The sequence below is a fragment of the Pecten maximus genome, chromosome 4 (genome assembly GCF_902652985.1).
Source record: "Pecten maximus chromosome 4, xPecMax1.1, whole genome shotgun sequence".
Taxonomy (NCBI): domain Eukaryota; kingdom Metazoa; phylum Mollusca; class Bivalvia; order Pectinida; family Pectinidae; genus Pecten; species Pecten maximus.
The window spans coordinates 7,695,137-7,713,428 of record NC_047018.1 but is presented as its reverse complement, the minus strand read 5'-3'; the positions used below and the strand labels follow the sequence as shown (position 1 = coordinate 7,713,428).

Below are 18,292 nucleotides of genomic sequence, written 5' to 3'. Positions count from 1 at the left end.
TGAAAAACGACGACCGTTATAGTGAGTTGTGGAGATGAAATAACAGACGATCGTGACCGTTATAGTGAGTTGTGGAGATGAAATAACAGACGATCCCGACCGTTATAGTGAGTTATGGAGATGAAATAACAGACGATTCCGACCGTTATAGTGAGTTGTGGAGATGAAATAACAGACGATCCCGACTGTTATAGTGAATTGTGGAGATGAAATAACAGACGATCGCGACCGTTATAGTGAGTTGTGGAGATGAAATAACAGACGATCGTGACCGTTATAGTGAGTTGTGGAGATGAAATAACAGACGATCCCGACCGTTATAGTGAGTTATGGAGATGAAATAACAGACGATCCCGACCGTTATAGTGAATTGTGGAGATGAAATAACAGACGATCGTGACCGTTATAGTGAGTTGTGGAGATGAAATAACAGACGATCGTGACCGTTATAGTGAGTTATGGAGATGAAATAACAGACGATTCCGACTGTTAAAGTGAGTTGTGGAGATGAAATAACAGACGATTCCGACTGTTAAAGTGAGTTGTGGAGATGAAATAACAGACGATCCCGACCGTTATAGTGAGTTGTGGAGATGAAATAACAGACGATTCCGACTGTTATAGTGAGTTGTGGAGATGAAATAAAACACGATCCCGACTGTTATAGTGAGTTGTGGAGATGAAATAACAGACGATCGCGACCGTTATAGTGAGTTGTGTAGATGAAATAAAACACGATTCCGACTGTTATAGTGAGTTGTGGAGATGAAATAACAGACGATCGCGACCATTATAGTGAGTTGTGGAGATGAAATAACAGACATTTTAAAGTAAAATTCAGTGCTAAATAGGTAAAAAGAAAATAGACCGCACCATTGTTGCAAAGCTCCTACTTTTGCTAAAAGGAATACTCACTTGAAAATAGTATAATTTGGTTTTGATTAGCGATCTAACAAAAGCTGTGGTCATTTAAGGTCTGCCCCCCCCCCCCCCCCCCCCCCCCCCTTGTGTGTATGGATAATTTAAGAACGGTCTCCTCTGTGTGGGTATGGTTTAGTTTAGTTTTAATTAACGATCTATCAACAGCTATGGTCATTTAAGGACTGCCTCCCCTGTGTGGGTATGGTTTGGTTGAGATTTGATTATTTAAGAAATACCTCCCCTTTAAGTTTGTTTACGGTCTAACAACAGCTATGGTCATGGATGTAGAACTGACCTCACCGTCGTATCATGCCAATGACTATTCTGAGAAGGCGATATTGTGGTACCGGTTTGACAATGACTATTCTGAGAAGGCGATATTGTGGTACCGGTTTGACAATGACTATTCTGAGAAGGCGATATTGTGGAACTGGTTGACAATGACTATTCTGAGAAGGCGATATTGTGGTACCGGTTTGACAATGACTATTCTGAGAAGGCGATATTGTGGAACTGGTTTAGCAACGATTATTCTGGGCGGGCAATAATTATACAAAAAAGATGTATTACGTTTCTTATCTGACAACAACACTATTCTTAGAGAGAGTTACATTCGTTGCCTTCAATGAAATTTCAGGGTTGCTTTCATAATTTCTGCAAGGAAGCTCTTCAATTCGAAGAAGAGCTAGAGCTACTGGTTACGGTATTTCGTATGAGAGATATTACGAATGTCGTTGTTTTAATAGGAACACAAAGAAATACCTGGGATAACCTATAATTGTGCACTGAAGTTCTGCGAGCGATTGGTATATAAAAGCATTGTGTGTACTATGTTTACCGCACGCTACGTTATCGGGTATAAGTTATATCAGTAGATGGAGGAAGAGCTCCCTCAGAGATACCTTGATATGGACAATCATGTAGGTCGTGATAAAGAAAGCACACACGTTGTCGATCAAGTTCAATAAAACGTCACGCAGCATATCATATCGACGATAAAGTAACCAAACCAATACATAAATTATAAATCGTAGATAATACCACAGAAAAGTACATGTAGCACATAGGTTGCCAATGATACGGTTAGTACCAACACCGTCAGTCATTACTGCATAATCCTCAATGTAGTCTGTTCCGAGGAAAGCTTCGTTAAATACCAAGGGCTCTCTGTATAAGTTTATATTGGGACATGGAATTTTCCTGTTAGATCGTTAGGTGCTTTCCTATGTACAAATAACAACAACAACCAAACTACATAGGTCCATCGGATTGCCTTATTATACCTGTGAACTTAAAATACCTGGAACATTCTGGCGCCTCACCTGCGATATTTGGGTAGATAGTTCTGTCGTATTCTTGCCTAGTTTGCGTAAAGATTTCGCAAGCTTTGGTGAGGCAAGATTTGTGTAGTTTTAAAGACATTAATTGTGTTTGTAGTCTACTAGTCCAGTCACGAAAGATGAGTGAGTGTAGCACTGGTTGCTAAGCCAGGGAGGATAGAACTCGGGTCGGAGATAGTGCGGTAAGTCAGGGAGGATAGAACTCGGGTTGGAGATAGTGCGGTAAGTCAGGGAAGATAGAAGTCGGGTTGGAAATAGTGCGGTAAGCCAGGGAGGATAGAACTCAGGTTGGAGATAGTGCGGTAAGTCAGGGAAGATAGAAATCGGGTTGGAAATAGTGCGGTAAGTCAGGGAATATAGAAGTCGGGTTGGAAATAGTGCGGTAAGTCAGGGAGGATAGAACTCAGATTGGAGATAGTGCGGTAAGTCATCAGGGATAGAACTCAGGTTGGAGATAGTGCGGTAAGTCAGGGAGGATAGAACTCAGGTTGGAGATAGTGCGGTAAGTCATGGAGATAGAAGTCGGGTTGGAGATAGTGCGGTAAGTTAGGGAGGATAGAACTCAGGTTGGAGGTAGTGCGGTAAGCCAGGGAGGATAGAAATCAGGTTGGAGATAGTGCGGTAAGTCATGGAGGATAGAACTCGGGTTGGAGATAGTGCGGTAAGTCAGGGAGGATAGAAGTCGGGTTGGAGATACCGCGGTAAGTCATGAGGGATAGAACTCGGGTTGGAGATAGTGCGGTAAGTCAGGGAGGATAGAACTCAGGTTGGAGATAGTGCGGTAAGTCAGGGAGGATAGAACTCAGGTTGGAGATAGTGCGGTAAGTCATGAAGGATAGAACTCAGATTGGAGATAGTGCGGTAAGTCAGGGAGGATAGAACTCAGGTTGGAGATAGTGCGGTAAGTCATGAAGGATAGAACTCAGATTGGAGATAGTGCGGTAAGTCAGGGAGGATAGAACTCAGGTTGGAGATAGTGCGGTAAGTCAGGGAGGATAGAACTCAGGTTGGAGATAGTGCGGTAAGTCATGAAGGATAGAACTCAGATTGGAGATAGTGCGGTAAGTCAGGGAGGATAGAACTCAGGTTGGAGATAGTGCGGTAAGTCAGGGGGATAGAACTCGGGTTGGAGATAGTGCGGTAAGTCAGGAAGGATAGAACTCAGATTGGAGATAGTGCGGTAAGTCAGGAAGGATAGAACTCAGGTTGGAGATAGTGCGGTAAGTCATGGAGGATAGAACTCGGGTTGGAGATAGTGCGGTAAGTCAGGGAGGATAGAAGTCGGGTTGGAGATAGTGCGGTAAGTCAGGGAGGATAGAACTCAGGTTGGAGATAGTGCGGTAAGTCAGGGAGGATAGAACTCGGGTTGGAGATAGTGCGGTAAGTCAGGGAGGATAGAACTCAGGTTGGAGATAGTGCGGTAAGTCGGGAAGGATAGAACTCAGGTTGGAGATAGTGCGGTAAGTCGGGAAGGATAGAACTCAGGTTGGAGATAGTGCGGTAAGTCAGGGAGGATAGAACTCAGGTTGGAGATAGTGCGGTAAGTCAGGGAGGATAGAACTCAGATTGGAGATAGTGCGGTAAGTCATGAGGGATAGAACTCAGGTTGGAGATAGTGCGGTAAGTCAGAGAGGATATAACTCAGGTTGGAGATAGTGCGGTAAGTCAGGAAGGATAGAACTCAGGTTGGAGATAGTGCGGTAAGTCAGGAAGGATAGAACTCAGGTTGGAGATAGTGCGGTAAGTCAGGAAGGATAGAACTTAGGTTGGAGATAGTGCGGTAAGTCAGGAAGGATAGAACTCGGGTCGGAGATAGTGCGGTAAGTCATGGAGGATAGAAGTTGGGTTGGATATAGTGCGGAAATTCAGGGGGGATAGAACTCGGGTTGTAAATAGTGCGAGGGAAAGGTTGCGGACAGAAGTTTCACATGAGCGTGTGCAGATAGTCGATTGGATGGCTTTAAGTCCGAGAATACCTATCTGTTAACCTTCAATCTTCCCGGGAATCAGAACGCCGGCCTGCTAGGCTGAACTATTGGTCCAGCATGTCACCAAAACATATTGAGCATTTCTGCGGTTACGAATCTGGCAGTCTGGTGTTTTTTGAGGAGATGAACGAGATAGAGGACGACGACCCATTTTAAAAATAAGATGGTGATCTGGACGTCTGGCCGAGATACAATGTTATATGATTTTTTTTACACAAAACTACATGTATGTATCGTTTCCAGAACCCAGGCACCTGTAGGTTGAGTTCATTCTCCCCGACGCCAAACAGCTGGTCGTCTGTCTTCGATTTTGCCGTGACATGTTCCATGGGTACAGACAGCGAAAGTGGACGAATGCCTTGCAGCATTGATGATTGACATATATAATACACATCAATGGGTCATAAAGGCCAGAATCGTGGAGGTTCTTTATTGTCTTCTGCTTCAGGGATACAGAACACCTTGGGACCAGTCGTTTTTCTCTCCTATTCTTTGTACAGACTTGAAGCATCGTCCTATATATCCATGTTACTTTTACCTCATGTGTCGATAGGTGATGACCCCCAAACGTCTAAAGGACGTCATCCTTGCAATCTCCATCCACCGACATCGGATGTCGAGAGGAGGATATATATTACCAAAACATCCGACATACGTCGGATGTAAATGCTAGGCAGTTTTGAGAGTATACCAGGTAGAGGTGTTTGTCTTAGCTAGGACGTAGCTAGACCAATGAGAATGTGTAAGCCTAGGCGAGGGGTTTGGGAGCAGAAAATTGCTTTATGGATTTTGTAATTGGTATGCAATTGTTTTCAGAGACAGTTATTTTAAAACTTTTTATTCTTAAGAAGACAGATCTAGACTTTAGACAATCAATTCTTTTTTTTGACAATTCGATGTCAAAGTAATTTGCGTTTAACCGTGGTGTTGCAGACATGCAGTTAAAAACGAAACAAAGTTAAGATTGAATGCAATCTGAATAAGTGGATGAATCTTTTCAAATGACACATTAATAAAATTATATTCCTGATTCAAATGTAGTCTTATTATCACCAATCACCAAAAATGATTCAAACTGATATAATTTTGTTATCCATGCTGTTCAAAACGGAATAGATCGTTAATTTATTTCACCAGCAGGTAGCAGTTTTACATTATAACCACCAGCATTAAAACTATGCCGTTTATCTTTTTTAAAGATATTTCTTGTTTGTCTTCATTTTGAATAAATACACTTGTCAACTTTACGAAATCGGAAACATAGAATTGATTGACTAGTCATAGACAAAGTATAATGTGTTTGACATTCCAGAATTACTAGGCTTACATCAATTAAGGTACATTGTACATGGTAGCCGTGTGCACGGTGGTTACCGTACGTAAGTTAGCTTTTCTTCTTACAGTCGTTTTAAAGAAAATAAACAAGACGCAATTTAGCTATTTCCTCATTACAAATACAAAATAATCATATTAATATAATCATCAAGTATATATTAGAATGATTTCAAACAAAGTTTTGTACTAATCTGTATTAGTGTCATTTTCATACATTGTTTTCGGGACCTCCTGGACATTGTTTTGGTCAAAATTTTTCATGCGCAAAATATACGGATAGAAGTTTTTTTTCAGCATTATCAGCCCCAAAAAGGACCTGCGCAAATTACACGAGTTTTTAGGGTAGTTACTAATTTGGTTATTTGATACAAGAATTGGATGTTATGATCATTACTCATATTGAATTCGATGGTTACTTGAAATTTTCGCCCAACACACACAGTAGGAATTTTTATGAGTAAACCCAGGCTTTTTTTCTTATGGACGCTACGCCCCTGTTAGCACTAACCTGTGGTTTTAGATGTACTCTCTGGGTCATGTGGAATGAAATGAATTATCAAAGAGAGATAACTCTTGTGTAGAAATGTATCAAGTGGTACACGTGTTTAGTGATAAAAGCCGTTAGGCCGAGTCTCAACATGTCTGGTAGGCCAGAGGAAACTCATGCTATAAAGCTGTCAACCAAAGTCCATATTCATAAAAAGAGCTTTAAAGACTTCTTAATGTAAATTCTTAACAAAAAGAGATAGTGGTTAACTAGACACTTAGTTAATACACAAGTTGTGGACCACTCTAGAACTAGATCATGTGATATTACATCCTTGTAAAACAATAAATCACAGAGACATGGAATTCATTTATTGAATTTTTTTTGAAAATCTGTTTTTACAATGATATGTTTTGTTATTTCAGATATATTTGATGGAATGTTGAAACAAGTCATATACATGAAGGTGCTTGAGAATTCATGTTAAACGACTCCTCAGACTAATAGAAACATAAAAAGAAATGGACGGATTATCAGCAGTCAGCAATGGATAAGTTTATCATTGTCTTTACCAGGAAGATCTTCATCTAAACACCAACAACAGATCAACGATTCAGTCACTTGAATCCTTAAGATATCATTTAACATCTACTCATCTGGTAAAAAAAAACTTGATCTATTCATACAACTCAAAATTGTTCAAAATCATCCCTCAAACATAGAAGATTTATCCTGCAATTCTGAGTTGTTTAAAACAAACTTGTTCAGATCTTTTACACTCATCCTCCCCAACAGGAAACAGTAATAAGTTAACATGATTTACAATAACTACACATTATACTGTTGATTTATCCACGAACAGCATTCCCATGAACATTGATCCTGTGTATGGATATAAAATGGTCATAGGCTGATTCTATAATGACACGTAGGTGTTGAGCTTCTGCCCCGTTCACCGATATATCTTCATTTTGTAGCTGGCCGTCACCATGTGTCAGCTCTGAAAAATGTGAACAAGTATCAGTACCTGTGTAATACAAAAGATTTGGCCTAGATTATCAAAGTTTAACTGGAGGGAGGACAGCAGTGTTCAAACTTGTGAGATATGATTGATGGAGTAATTTGAAAATACAGCATGAACTCTGTAAAGTCGCACTACATGATGATGAATGGCCCTGCTTAACCAATGCTAATTATAGACTGACATTTTAACATAAAATACAGATCAATATAAATTTGAAAATAAAAATCATATTCAGAAATATCTGTATTTACTTAATGAACAGGAAAAAAAGTGGGAATTTTACCTCTTTCTGTTATCTTCTCAAACTTCAATGGATCAGGGTCTTTACATTTTTCAAAAATAACATTTTTCACTGAAAAAGAAATTTGCCAATTAGTTTTGTCATTCCTAAGTTCTATCTATTCTAATATTACATTGGGTGATGCTGTACCATGAATAATGGATATAAATATATATTTATACAACAGGAATGTAATTTCTTCATGTATTCACTGCAGCTCTGTAAAGAATACTCGTGTTCAAAGCTTTAAATTTGACATTCTTAATAATGAACAACAGTAGTTTGACATTCTATCATTAAGAATATATAAATGAACTCTCAGTTTCTATCTTAATTTTTTTTTACAAATAAATTGTCTTTTGCACTCAGTCTAGTACTAAATTTAATGCTTACAAAATTATAGCCTACTACGAGGGCCGATTGATAAGATGTGAGACTCGTATTGAAGGAGGTACTCAAGGATGTTCTTTTTAAGTCCTACACTATTCTCTGACTATATAGGGCCTTGTATCCAAGGACTGGTTTGGTTTGTTTATATCGACAAGGTAGCACTCTCAAGTAAACAAGACAAATGCAAGTTGCTTTTGAAAAAATGGACAAAATTGGTTAGGGTGAAAGAGTCTGCTATTGCCATGGCAGCCATTCACGATTGTGGTGATAAATTGATTGAGCATCCACCTTATTCATCTGATCTCGCTCCATTAGACTTCCATCTATTTTCAAAACTGAAAACAGTTATTTCAGGCACCCTAACGTTAACCCTAACATGCAATGGATAACTTTCTGAACAGCTAGGAAAAGGAGTTCTATAAAAGTGGCATTGAGGCCCTTAAACACTGCTGGCAAAAGTGTATAGATACTGCGAAGGGGATTATGTTGAAAAATAATACAATATGTCTGGCAAAATTCAAATCCTTCAATATGAGGCTCACAACTTATCAATCAGCCCTCATAAGTGTGCCATTCCCTTACACTACAGCGTGATTGAAGCTTTGAATTTGAAACCAAAGACACTTACCATTTGAACAACATAATTCAATCCTTGCAATGTTGACTACTGATGTGAAAGTTATAATGAATTCCTGAGGAAACATTCCAGTCGACGACCAAAATGTTTGGGTGTCACTGGAAAAATAAAGCACATGTATCTGTTGAATGACACTTGACGTTGTACTTTCCATATCACGCCAGCATTAACTTTGATAATACTGTAATCACAAAATATTTAATATCATCAAATATAATAACAGAATGCTAAATAAAAGAGTATATAATTATTATATTCAAGCAAATAAATGACTGGTGTTGATCAGTATAGTAAATTTTCAAAATCAGGATTTTGATCATGTCAAACAGCTAATTTATGTTTAAGTGTTTAATGGTGTCATGCTATTACTTCTTTTTTCATGAATCCATCATTAAATCCACAAAAATAGCACTCAAAGACACACAATCACGATTATTTACATATCTATGCCTCATTCCGGTCACAACTTGAAAATGGCGGTCCGTTAAATACAAAAATATATAAAGCAAGAACACATGAAAAGCTATTTGCTTTAATTGTATTTGTTTCGCTTTGTACACACATTCCGTATTTTTTACAACCAATCATCAATATAATGCCGCCAAGTTTGAAATATGTTACGTGAGCGGTGGAATGATGAATATGTAGCAAAGTTTTTTGCGTCAAAGTATTATTAATTTGGTGTGAATTAGTGATTGGACTAGTACTGTTTACTGTAAATGGGATAAATAATACCTAAACTGCAAGTACACCAGTACCATTGTCAACAAGTTTAGACTTATAAATACTGATATCATTGGCTCAATCTTTCCGTCCTGAAATCAGTGTCAAATAGGGTTTGGCTGCTAAACGTCAGGCGTAGGCATCAGAACCAAAAAATAGCTAGAGACCTTTAGCTAGCTGATCTCATGAAGTAGTCTAGATCTGGCACCACATAGATAAACACCTTAAAGTTAATACAATGATATTATTGTAACTGTTTTACAAAAAAAATCTAGATAAGCTCTCTGAATTCTGAATAAAAACTAGGTCATTTTAATTTTCAATATTGAATATTTTGTTTTTAATGTTTCTGTAACTAAGCCGTATTCCTTTACAAATATACCCATCAAAACATTTGTGGAGTGGCTCATCATTGATTTTAAACCGTTTGGTTATTTCTCAAAAATCTTACTCGCACAAGTACAGTGAAGCAGCTCCATAAAACTGACACTGCACGTGTGTCAGTCAATATGTCAAAACTAAGCCGTATTCTTTTACAAATATACCCATCAAAACATTTGTGGAGTGGCTCATCATTGATTTTAAACCGTTTGGTTATTTCTCAAAAATCTTACTCGCACAAGTACAGTGAAGCAGCTCCATAAAACTGACACTGCACGTGTGTCAGTCAATATGTCAAAACTAAGCCGTATTCTTTTACAAATATACCCATCAAAACATTTGTGGAGTGGCTCATCATTGATTTTAAACCGTTTGGTTATTTCTCAAAAATCTTACTCGCACAAGTACAGTGAAGCAGCTCCATAAAACTGACACTGCACGTGTGTCAATATGTCAAATGTAACCCCCCCCCCCCTTATACTGGTTCAGTTCATTTACAGGAATTTACTCGGTATTAGCGCCTAAATATATTCAATATTTACCCGTCTATCATATTCTCCGGTGGGTAATTATCATCGCTAGATGTCGCCAATACCACGCCAGCACCAGCACTTCTCAAAGCAACATCAAACATTTCGCTTGTTTCTTTTCTTTCAGCTGTCAAAAATATTTAAGGGTGCGCATGTGCAAACAAACATTTCCGGTAGAGTCGAAAATTAGATTACACCTGTCGGCAAGTGCGCGAAACTTCGAAGAGCTTTAGGTAAGAAGACAGCGCGAGGCGCTTGCATACGAAAAGTTAATTTAAAAAAATATATTATGATTTTACAGGGGCTTGTTCATTCCTTTGTGAATGTAAAGAAATATGGTATGACCAGAGACCTATATATAGGTCTCTGGTATGACAGAGCAAAGGTGCTTAGCACGTTTATAAGTCGAAGACCGACTACAGACTAATATATACTAGAACCCTACTCTAAGCTTTATACAGTATACATTGCATTAGTCTGTAGTCAGTCTTCGACTTATAAACGTGCTAAGCACCTATGATGGATGCATGCACCCGTGATTACCGCTGTGCTTTATATGGAAGGTTTAATTGAAGAAAGACAATAGTAGGCCTTTCAATTATATTGTGTGTACTGACAGTATTGTTTGTAGGTTCAAATTAAAGAACCGAATTTGTTTTGCTGACAAAGAAATAGTTAATATGATGTGTTTTCCTGATTTGCAGTCCCATTGAACGAAATTGCATGTCAAATGTGAACCTTGCTGGACAAAAATTGTTTCGGTGACAATAAATGTGTAATTTTGTAAACCGTGTGTTAACTAAGTAAGAGTTACTTCCCTTGCACCATCAGATGAATGGATTTGCCCTGCGGATTTGGCATGAGAAAAATGGATCTAAATGAAAAATTTCTGGTACAGGATTCTGTTTCCTCTACATCAGACTCAGTACATGATATTTGTTATAATAATAGGTTTTGAATGTAACAACAACTAACAGTTCATAAACTAGCCTTCAAATCGTAAAATAAATCAACTTTTTTTCCAGTGATTATCCAGTTCATTTTTGAAACAACTAAAACTATTAGCACATACTACATTTTCTGGTAAGTTATTCTACACATTTACAGTACGTAGTAAAAAAACTATTTTTCCTCTTCATAAGTGAAAACTGTTCTAGGTATATTTTCAGAGAATTTCCTCTATTTCTGATTGGAAACATCTTTACATAATTTTTAAAAAGCCGGTTACATAATAGGAATCCATAGTTATCCATAGTATCCATAGTTAAAAAGTTGGTGAATGCCTGTACTGTGTAGCTTAAATGTCTCGTGATGCTTAGTGAGTGAGCTGGTCACCTGTTATAGTCTATTATACTCCTATTTTTTACATTAGCAACATGGACACAGTTAAACCTCAGATTTGGTTTGACAGCAAGCAAAACACTGAGCCTGAGCCAGTTATATACTGTTTTAACTATGGATATGATTTCTATGGATAATAATGGAATGCATGTAACTGTGGTAATATATGTATACCTTTTAAAAATCTGTTTCCTACTGACAAAGCAAGGGAGAATTTCTTGTCAAGAGATCTCTTTGCTCAGTTTTTAAATGATCTCAAACTTGGTAGACACTATTTTCATCATATTCAGTTTAGTTTCCCAAGTTTTGGATTCTGTAAATATTGAAAGAGTTATTGCCCTTTGTTTTTATTTAAATCTTGTCTGAAGACTACTTTTTTCAGGTTTCAACTGTTTGAAACTTGGCTGGCTTTAATTCATAAGCATGAAATGTAGGCTACTCTTCTTGTTTATATAGAATTTTGATTAGAGTTAATGCATTTGGCTAATTTTTTAAATATAATTTGGAATCTCTTTCCTCAGTTCTCTGTTTCTATGAAATTAGTAGGATTTATTGTTGTTATATCTATAGTTGTGGTGTCATATTTAAAGCCATTTTGAATGGTGGGGTGCCAATATGCATCATTCTGCATCTGATGCATGATCTCTGAGCTGTTATTGTTTTCATTTTCAACTCACTGGCCCTTTGAACATCATGTAATGGTGAAATTTTCAACTTTTCCAACATAAATGAATAGGGGCAATTAGTAAATGAAAAAAAAAAAAAAAAATCCCAGAGGCAGAGGGATGGGGTCTAATAAGGAAGTCAAAATTTTTATCAATGTTGAGGAGTGCTTTTCAACTTCATTTGCTTTGGAACTTCTTTTGAACCAGAAAGTCAAATATTAGGTAAAGGAAATTATTGACTGTGCATGGTAAATGGCATTGACAGACACAGGCAGATAAAAAAATAGGAGAAGTTTTGTAAAAATTACTGAAATATCCATTTGGAGGATGCAGACTGATCTCTGGGCCTCTTTTTATGTATACCATAAGGGAGAGATAACCATCAAAATTAACATGTGAAAGTATGATAAATATGTTACACCAATCATACCCTCAGCTTTCCTTTTTCAGAGGAGCATTCCAGTTATCCACCAATGCACCATGATGGATTTCATGAGAAGTTGAGATTTTACATTGCTTTAAATAACCATGGTTACCACACCAAACTCTCTGCTGAAACTTGCTATAAAGTTTGTTTCTCAGCACCTTGAACTAGTGGAATCGTTAGTTGGTTTTCCAGAAATTGTTGGAGAACTTATCTTTAGAGAAGCAGAATCCAGTGGTAAATTTAATTACCATGACGATGAGTACCATGATTGTCTGAGGAGATTAGTACTGTTCACAGAAGCATATGGAGAAGTTGTCCTGGCAAAGCTATCATTGACTAGGAGATGGTCAAGTCTCCAACTGTATAAATGCCACCTGCAGATATTCCTGGACCTGACTGAGTTGGAGCTGGCTCGGTGTGGACTAGAAGATGCTGATGATCTGTTACCACACATTGGCCAGCATCTCACAAAGTAAGTTGAATGCTAGCTGTAGTCCATCATTTTATATATATATTAAAGTCTGATCCAAAGTAACTAAATCATGCCTGTATGTTGATGATTCCAAATAAGTTATCCTCTTTCTGTGATATATGATACTTCATAGGTGATTTTCCTCCAAAATATTAATGGAACAATGAGGATGTTTATCATAAAAGGGGAATCCATTCTAATCACTATATAGAAGCTAAAAAATCACAGGGATTTCAACTGACCCTTGATATTTAGCAATTTCAGAATTTAAATCTCAATTGTGATTGGTCGAACATTGGTAAAATAGACTTGAAATAACAAACTCCCAATGATCAAGTGAACTACCTCAATGTTTAAGTAATTGCAGCAAAGAGTACTAAAATTCTCTTAAGTATATTGTAACCCTGGTAAAAGTTTTTATCAAATTGATACCTGAAAATGAAATGATTTAATGAATATTGAAATACAACTAATAAATGGTATCATGAACTTTGTGAAAGTCTTTGTAATGTGTTTCAGGTTGAAGCATTTGTCACTCAAACAGAACAAGCTGACCGACAAAGGATTAGTGAGACTGACTACGCCTTACAGAGTGATGGGGGTTGGCCCAGAGAAGCTAGCACTTCTTAACTTATCAGGTAATGTCAGTTCGTGTCAGGAGACACACCTGATGAGTTTTCACCTGTGTGTTGTAGGTTGTTTTACTGGTAGGTACTTTAGATCTACATGTATATACAATTCGTTTTTGTGTAAGTCCAGTAAATACCAGCCGTGTCCTACCTACTTGGCTGTTTATAATTAGCTCAGACATTCTTTAGAGTAATAGTCATGTCGGCAAGTAGTTTCACATTTCTAGCAGTGTAGGCATTGGAAAAAAATGACTTCTGTAACAATGATGCCCATGTACATGTAGAGACAGAAGTTATAGATAAAAAAAACTTCTCTGACCAGAAAAAGGCTTGTTTCCTGGAGGGAGAGTATTACTTCTGTAAATACTAGCTGCTTAATTCTTACTTACTCCACTAGTGTGAATTTCTTGTTTGCTCATTTTTAAGAGTTTTAGTTTAGTCCTGATCATGAGTTTGACCCCCAGTGAAGGTCAGTGATACCTTCTTGGGACATTTCAGCATAGGGCCATTAGGGGTTATGTCTGCAATTAATGTACCTTTTTAGATCATCTGACCCAAAGTGTTGCAATTTTTTTGAGTTGGTCTTAAATCTGATGGACGCATTATTCAAAACAAACATTATAAACTTTTTGTACAGTTTCACCAGTGTCATCAAGCTGGAAATTGGTGGGGATGTTAAGGAAGGGAGGCCGACAAATTTATTTTAAGGTTGCTCATTAATCAAAGATGGTGCCATGGACAACCTACAGAATTGAACAATCTCAATTATTGTCTACCACTATACTGCTACTGACTGTGCATATACTACAAAGTAGCAATTGTATACTACTACTAGGGCCTGTTTAAGTCAGATGACTGTTAAGGCCCAGAGGCCTTTTGTTTCTTTTGTGTCCATTCCAGAAATGCCACATACACCACAAAATAATATGTGTGGGAGAATTTTCTAAGCCGAATGGCCTCCCTGTATTTAGTGCAGATTTCCTCCTCTCGTAACTTTCCCCCTCCTGCGAATTTCCAAATGTACAGTTTGTTATAGCCAAGCAATGCCACATTTAGACACTGCTGTAGGAATAATTACTCTTTGACTTGTTAATGTTACATGTAGTTCGTTCTCTACAGATAATCAAGAAATCACTGGAACTGGTGTTCTTAAGTACTTGTGTGCTTTCCTGGACCTGAGTGAGATCAATATAACAGGAACGTCTATAAAGGTACATATTTAGGGCCCCATATTGGAGATACAGGTGCCCTACAGCGATCGCTCTGTTTGTCAGTCTGGTTGGCCAGTTTTCTGGCCACCATCTACAAATTAAATTAATTCCCTGCTGATAAATTGATCAATTTACATGAAATAAGGTCAGGACATTAAGTTCACATAAATACATACTATGGTAAAAAATCAAGGTCATTAGGCCTAAAGGTCAAGGTCAAGGTCAAATTTTGTATATTTTCACTGATGAACATTTTGTTATGACATGATGAGCCAGATCTAGAGTTGGTCAGATTTAAACAAGGATTCAACTAATCAAAAACCAAGGTCAGTGGGTCAAAGTTGAAGGTCATGTAGGTTCAAATTGGATGTCTGACATTGACACTGGCTGCTAGTGGGGAAGATTTAAGGTTTTAAATAAATCATATCTAAGCTGAGGTGGAAGAAAACCAAGATTCACATCATTGTACATTTATAATGTCTAGATATTAAATGTCAACCTCAGCAATATAGTGTATATGCATGACTTCTTGATGATTATTGGAGATACGTATATTTAGCCACACAAGGGGGCTCTTGCTGACCTGTCAGTGTTCTAGTCTACTATGAAGCATCATTGTTTGTGTAAAAGTAAAGGAATTTCTTTTATCAGAAAAAATAGTTGGTTCACCCAAAGAAAGAGAAGAATTTAACTAGAGGTGTTCAAATAAATTTCCTTAAATTGACTAAAATCCCAGGTTGCAGGGGGATATTTACTTTTGAATATTTTTAGATAATAACAAAGTTGATGATATAAGCTCATTGGGAATCTTGTGCAGAGAGCTTGTGTTGACATTTGAAATCCTGTTTCATTCCAGAGAAGTGAGGCTCTGTTAAAGATGTGGAAGTTTGATATAAGGAGAGGGAAGCAGTACCACTCCTGATGTGATAAATACAGGATGGGCTGAAAAGGTTGTGGATAACTGGGCAGTGCAAGCTGAACAGTCACTGGTTCTAACAGAAAACGAAAAATCCACAACACAACGCTTCTGTAAGTCTGAATACAACTGTTTCCAAGTATGATACAGAATATAATTCCAAACATATATGCATTGTGGATCATATATCATGAATGTCATGTTGTTTTTTTAGTGAAAATGGAAGTAGTATTAATTGTTTTCCGACAATATTCTTTGGCAATTATTCAACGAGTTCTACTTTAAAATGGACTGACTGGGACAGGCAAGCATATAATTACGTGTAATTCTTGTGACATTTGAAGTTTGTTATTGCAATTTCTCAAAAAATTCTTGGAATTTTTATACGTATGTTCCTCTTGGTCTGTAATTGTGAATTTTGAAATTGATCAGAAAAAAAGGCCGACTTGACCATTTTAAATTTTTCACATGAAATTTGTCATTTTGTCGTTTTCCTTGATCTCCAGTTGTGCATATTGAACTTTGCAACTGATTGGAAAACAAATTGTCTGACAGCTGTTGGCTGCCAGTTTGAATTTGGTCAGTTGATTTGTTATTTCGCTATTTCTCAAAAATCTTAAGGGTCTTTTTCAAATTTGTACAGTATGTCGCATATGGTTCCCCTTGGTCTCTAGTAACAAATGAAGTTTGTTATTTCTACTTAAGATTTACTAGAAAAACAATTCTCAAACTTTATATCAAGGTGTCCCTCAAGGTTGTGCCCATTGCATTCTCAATCTGGCCAGGAATACAAAATGGCTAATAGATAAGCATCTTGGATTTTGAGTCAAATTTGATTATTGCCATTTCTTGAGAAATACTGGAATATTTTTCTCAAACCCAATACACATTGATCCCTAGTTGTGCCTGTGTATGTTCAATTTTGAAAGTGATTGGAAAAATAAAGTGTTGTACAGGTAGTCATCTTGGATTGTAACACTTATAATTTGTTATCAATATTTTCCTTTGAAATACTGAAATCATGAAATGTGAGTTCCTCTTGTTACAATTGAAGTTTGTTATCGTAATTTATCAAAAAAGTCTTGATGGAACAATCTTTCTCAGATTTCATATGTAGGTTTCCATAGGCCCCTAGTTATGCATGCTCAATTTTAAGACTGATCAGGAAAACAAACAATGGCCAATATGCAGCTATTTTGGATTCTATCAGTTGAAAGTTGTTAGAGCTATTTCCTCACAGAAAGTTCTTTATTAGATCTCATTCAAAATATCCCCTTGTTATTTAATGATCAAGAGGAAGAAGGGAAAAGTAAAGAAAATTAGTCTTGCATAAATTCAATAAAGATAATTCAATGGTGGGGCGCCAAGATTTCTCTTTGATTTGTATTTAAATTCATTGTATTTTCATTGTTGCTTTAACTTTGTGCTATTTTTTTTCCTTTTAGATTCAAGCAAGAGAAAAGATGATGCAAGCTCTTTAAAATCTAAAGGTGCTTTTAAGAAGACAGTCAGTGGTTACAATATAATACTGTCCAGAATTAAGGTGGAAGGTACAATATCTATAAACATATCTACAGATTTTCTTCAAACAAAAGACAGGATCAATCGGCACGAAACACTTCATCATCCTGTTACATCTGGACATTCGATTAGTGAATTAAATAGTAATGATAGCACCAATGTAATGGCTGGTTCAGGTAGAGAGTCGGTGATTCAGGATTCAGAAATGATGATTGGATATGGAATGAATGCAATCAAATCTATAAACCTTACAACATTTACATCCGACCAAAGTCTTGGAGACCAGCGTGTTATTACTACAGAAGAGACAGGTTTACAAGTAGCTAAACGCAGAAAAATTAATATTTGTAGGCGAGAGACCAAGTCAAATGATAGTCACAAATCCAAATGCATGGACACAAAATTCGACCCACATTTATCAAAAGATATTTGTAAAGAGAGTATCAGTGATGATATAGAAACAAAATTTCCCAACCAAATCACTTCAGCTAAAGCAGTGAATAATGAAATGACAAAAAACGATCTAGATATGATGATGGGGTATTTAGGATCAAAACCTTTGACAACTGGAGATCATGAAAGTCAAAGATCCATCAAACACAGAATCTATGGCGAAGAAATTCTTGATAAAAAGGAGGCAAAGCTGAAGTTTTTTGAAAAAGGGTGAAAAAGAACTGATGAAAGCATGTACAAAGGATTCAGCGAGATATTTGAAGAGGAAAAAATCAATGTGGAACCATATCAACAGTAATGCATCATAATGTATCACCAGTTAAAATGGCATGATTTTAATGTAACACATAAACATAAACTTGTCTCAAAGTAGTGGGGACTTACTGTAAGACACTCAGTGGAATAACATTTGCTAGTCATTTTCGTGAATATATATGGGCTTGATAACCAGCCATGGACTTACTTTGCTGGGCAAATATATTATACAATATCAATTAAATTTTGTAATACATTTTACTGCATACAATCTATTTGCTGTAATTAAATTCAATAGACGGCAAATATCCTATTTATCTTATTGTGAAAATGACAAATTTCAATTATTATGAATATTCCATACAA

The 18,292-nt window shown here is 36.9% G+C and overlaps 2 protein-coding genes across 3 annotated transcripts; one reads left to right on the top strand and one right to left on the bottom strand.

Annotated features, from left to right (window-relative positions):
- Positions 1-6,427: 6,427 nt before the first annotated feature.
- On the bottom strand, positions 6,428-10,193 carry LOC117325114 (intraflagellar transport protein 25 homolog). Its single transcript, XM_033881066.1, has 4 exons — positions 10,049-10,193; positions 8,394-8,500; positions 7,379-7,447; positions 6,428-7,071 (listed from the first exon to the last, which is right to left on the bottom strand). The coding sequence occupies exons 1-4, from the start codon at positions 10,138-10,140 to the stop codon at positions 6,920-6,922; spliced, it is 420 nt and encodes a 139-aa protein (XP_033736957.1). The 5' UTR covers positions 10,141-10,193; the 3' UTR covers positions 6,428-6,919.
- A 4-nt stretch (positions 10,194-10,197) lies between these two features.
- Positions 10,198-18,043, top strand: LOC117325113. 2 transcript variants are annotated; one of them, XM_033881064.1, is made up of 6 exons: positions 10,198-10,269; positions 12,493-12,941; positions 13,461-13,579; positions 14,690-14,781; positions 15,638-15,810; positions 17,143-18,043. In XM_033881064.1, the coding sequence occupies exons 2-5, from the start codon at positions 12,571-12,573 to the stop codon at positions 15,701-15,703; spliced, it is 648 nt and encodes a 215-aa protein (XP_033736955.1). In that variant the 5' UTR covers positions 10,198-10,269; positions 12,493-12,570; the 3' UTR covers positions 15,704-15,810; positions 17,143-18,043. The 2 variants fall into 2 exon arrangements, with proteins under 2 accessions (XP_033736955.1, XP_033736956.1); XM_033881065.1 differs by lacking the exon at positions 10,198-10,269 and adding an exon at positions 10,534-10,621.
- The last annotated feature ends 249 nt before the right edge of the window (positions 18,044-18,292 follow it).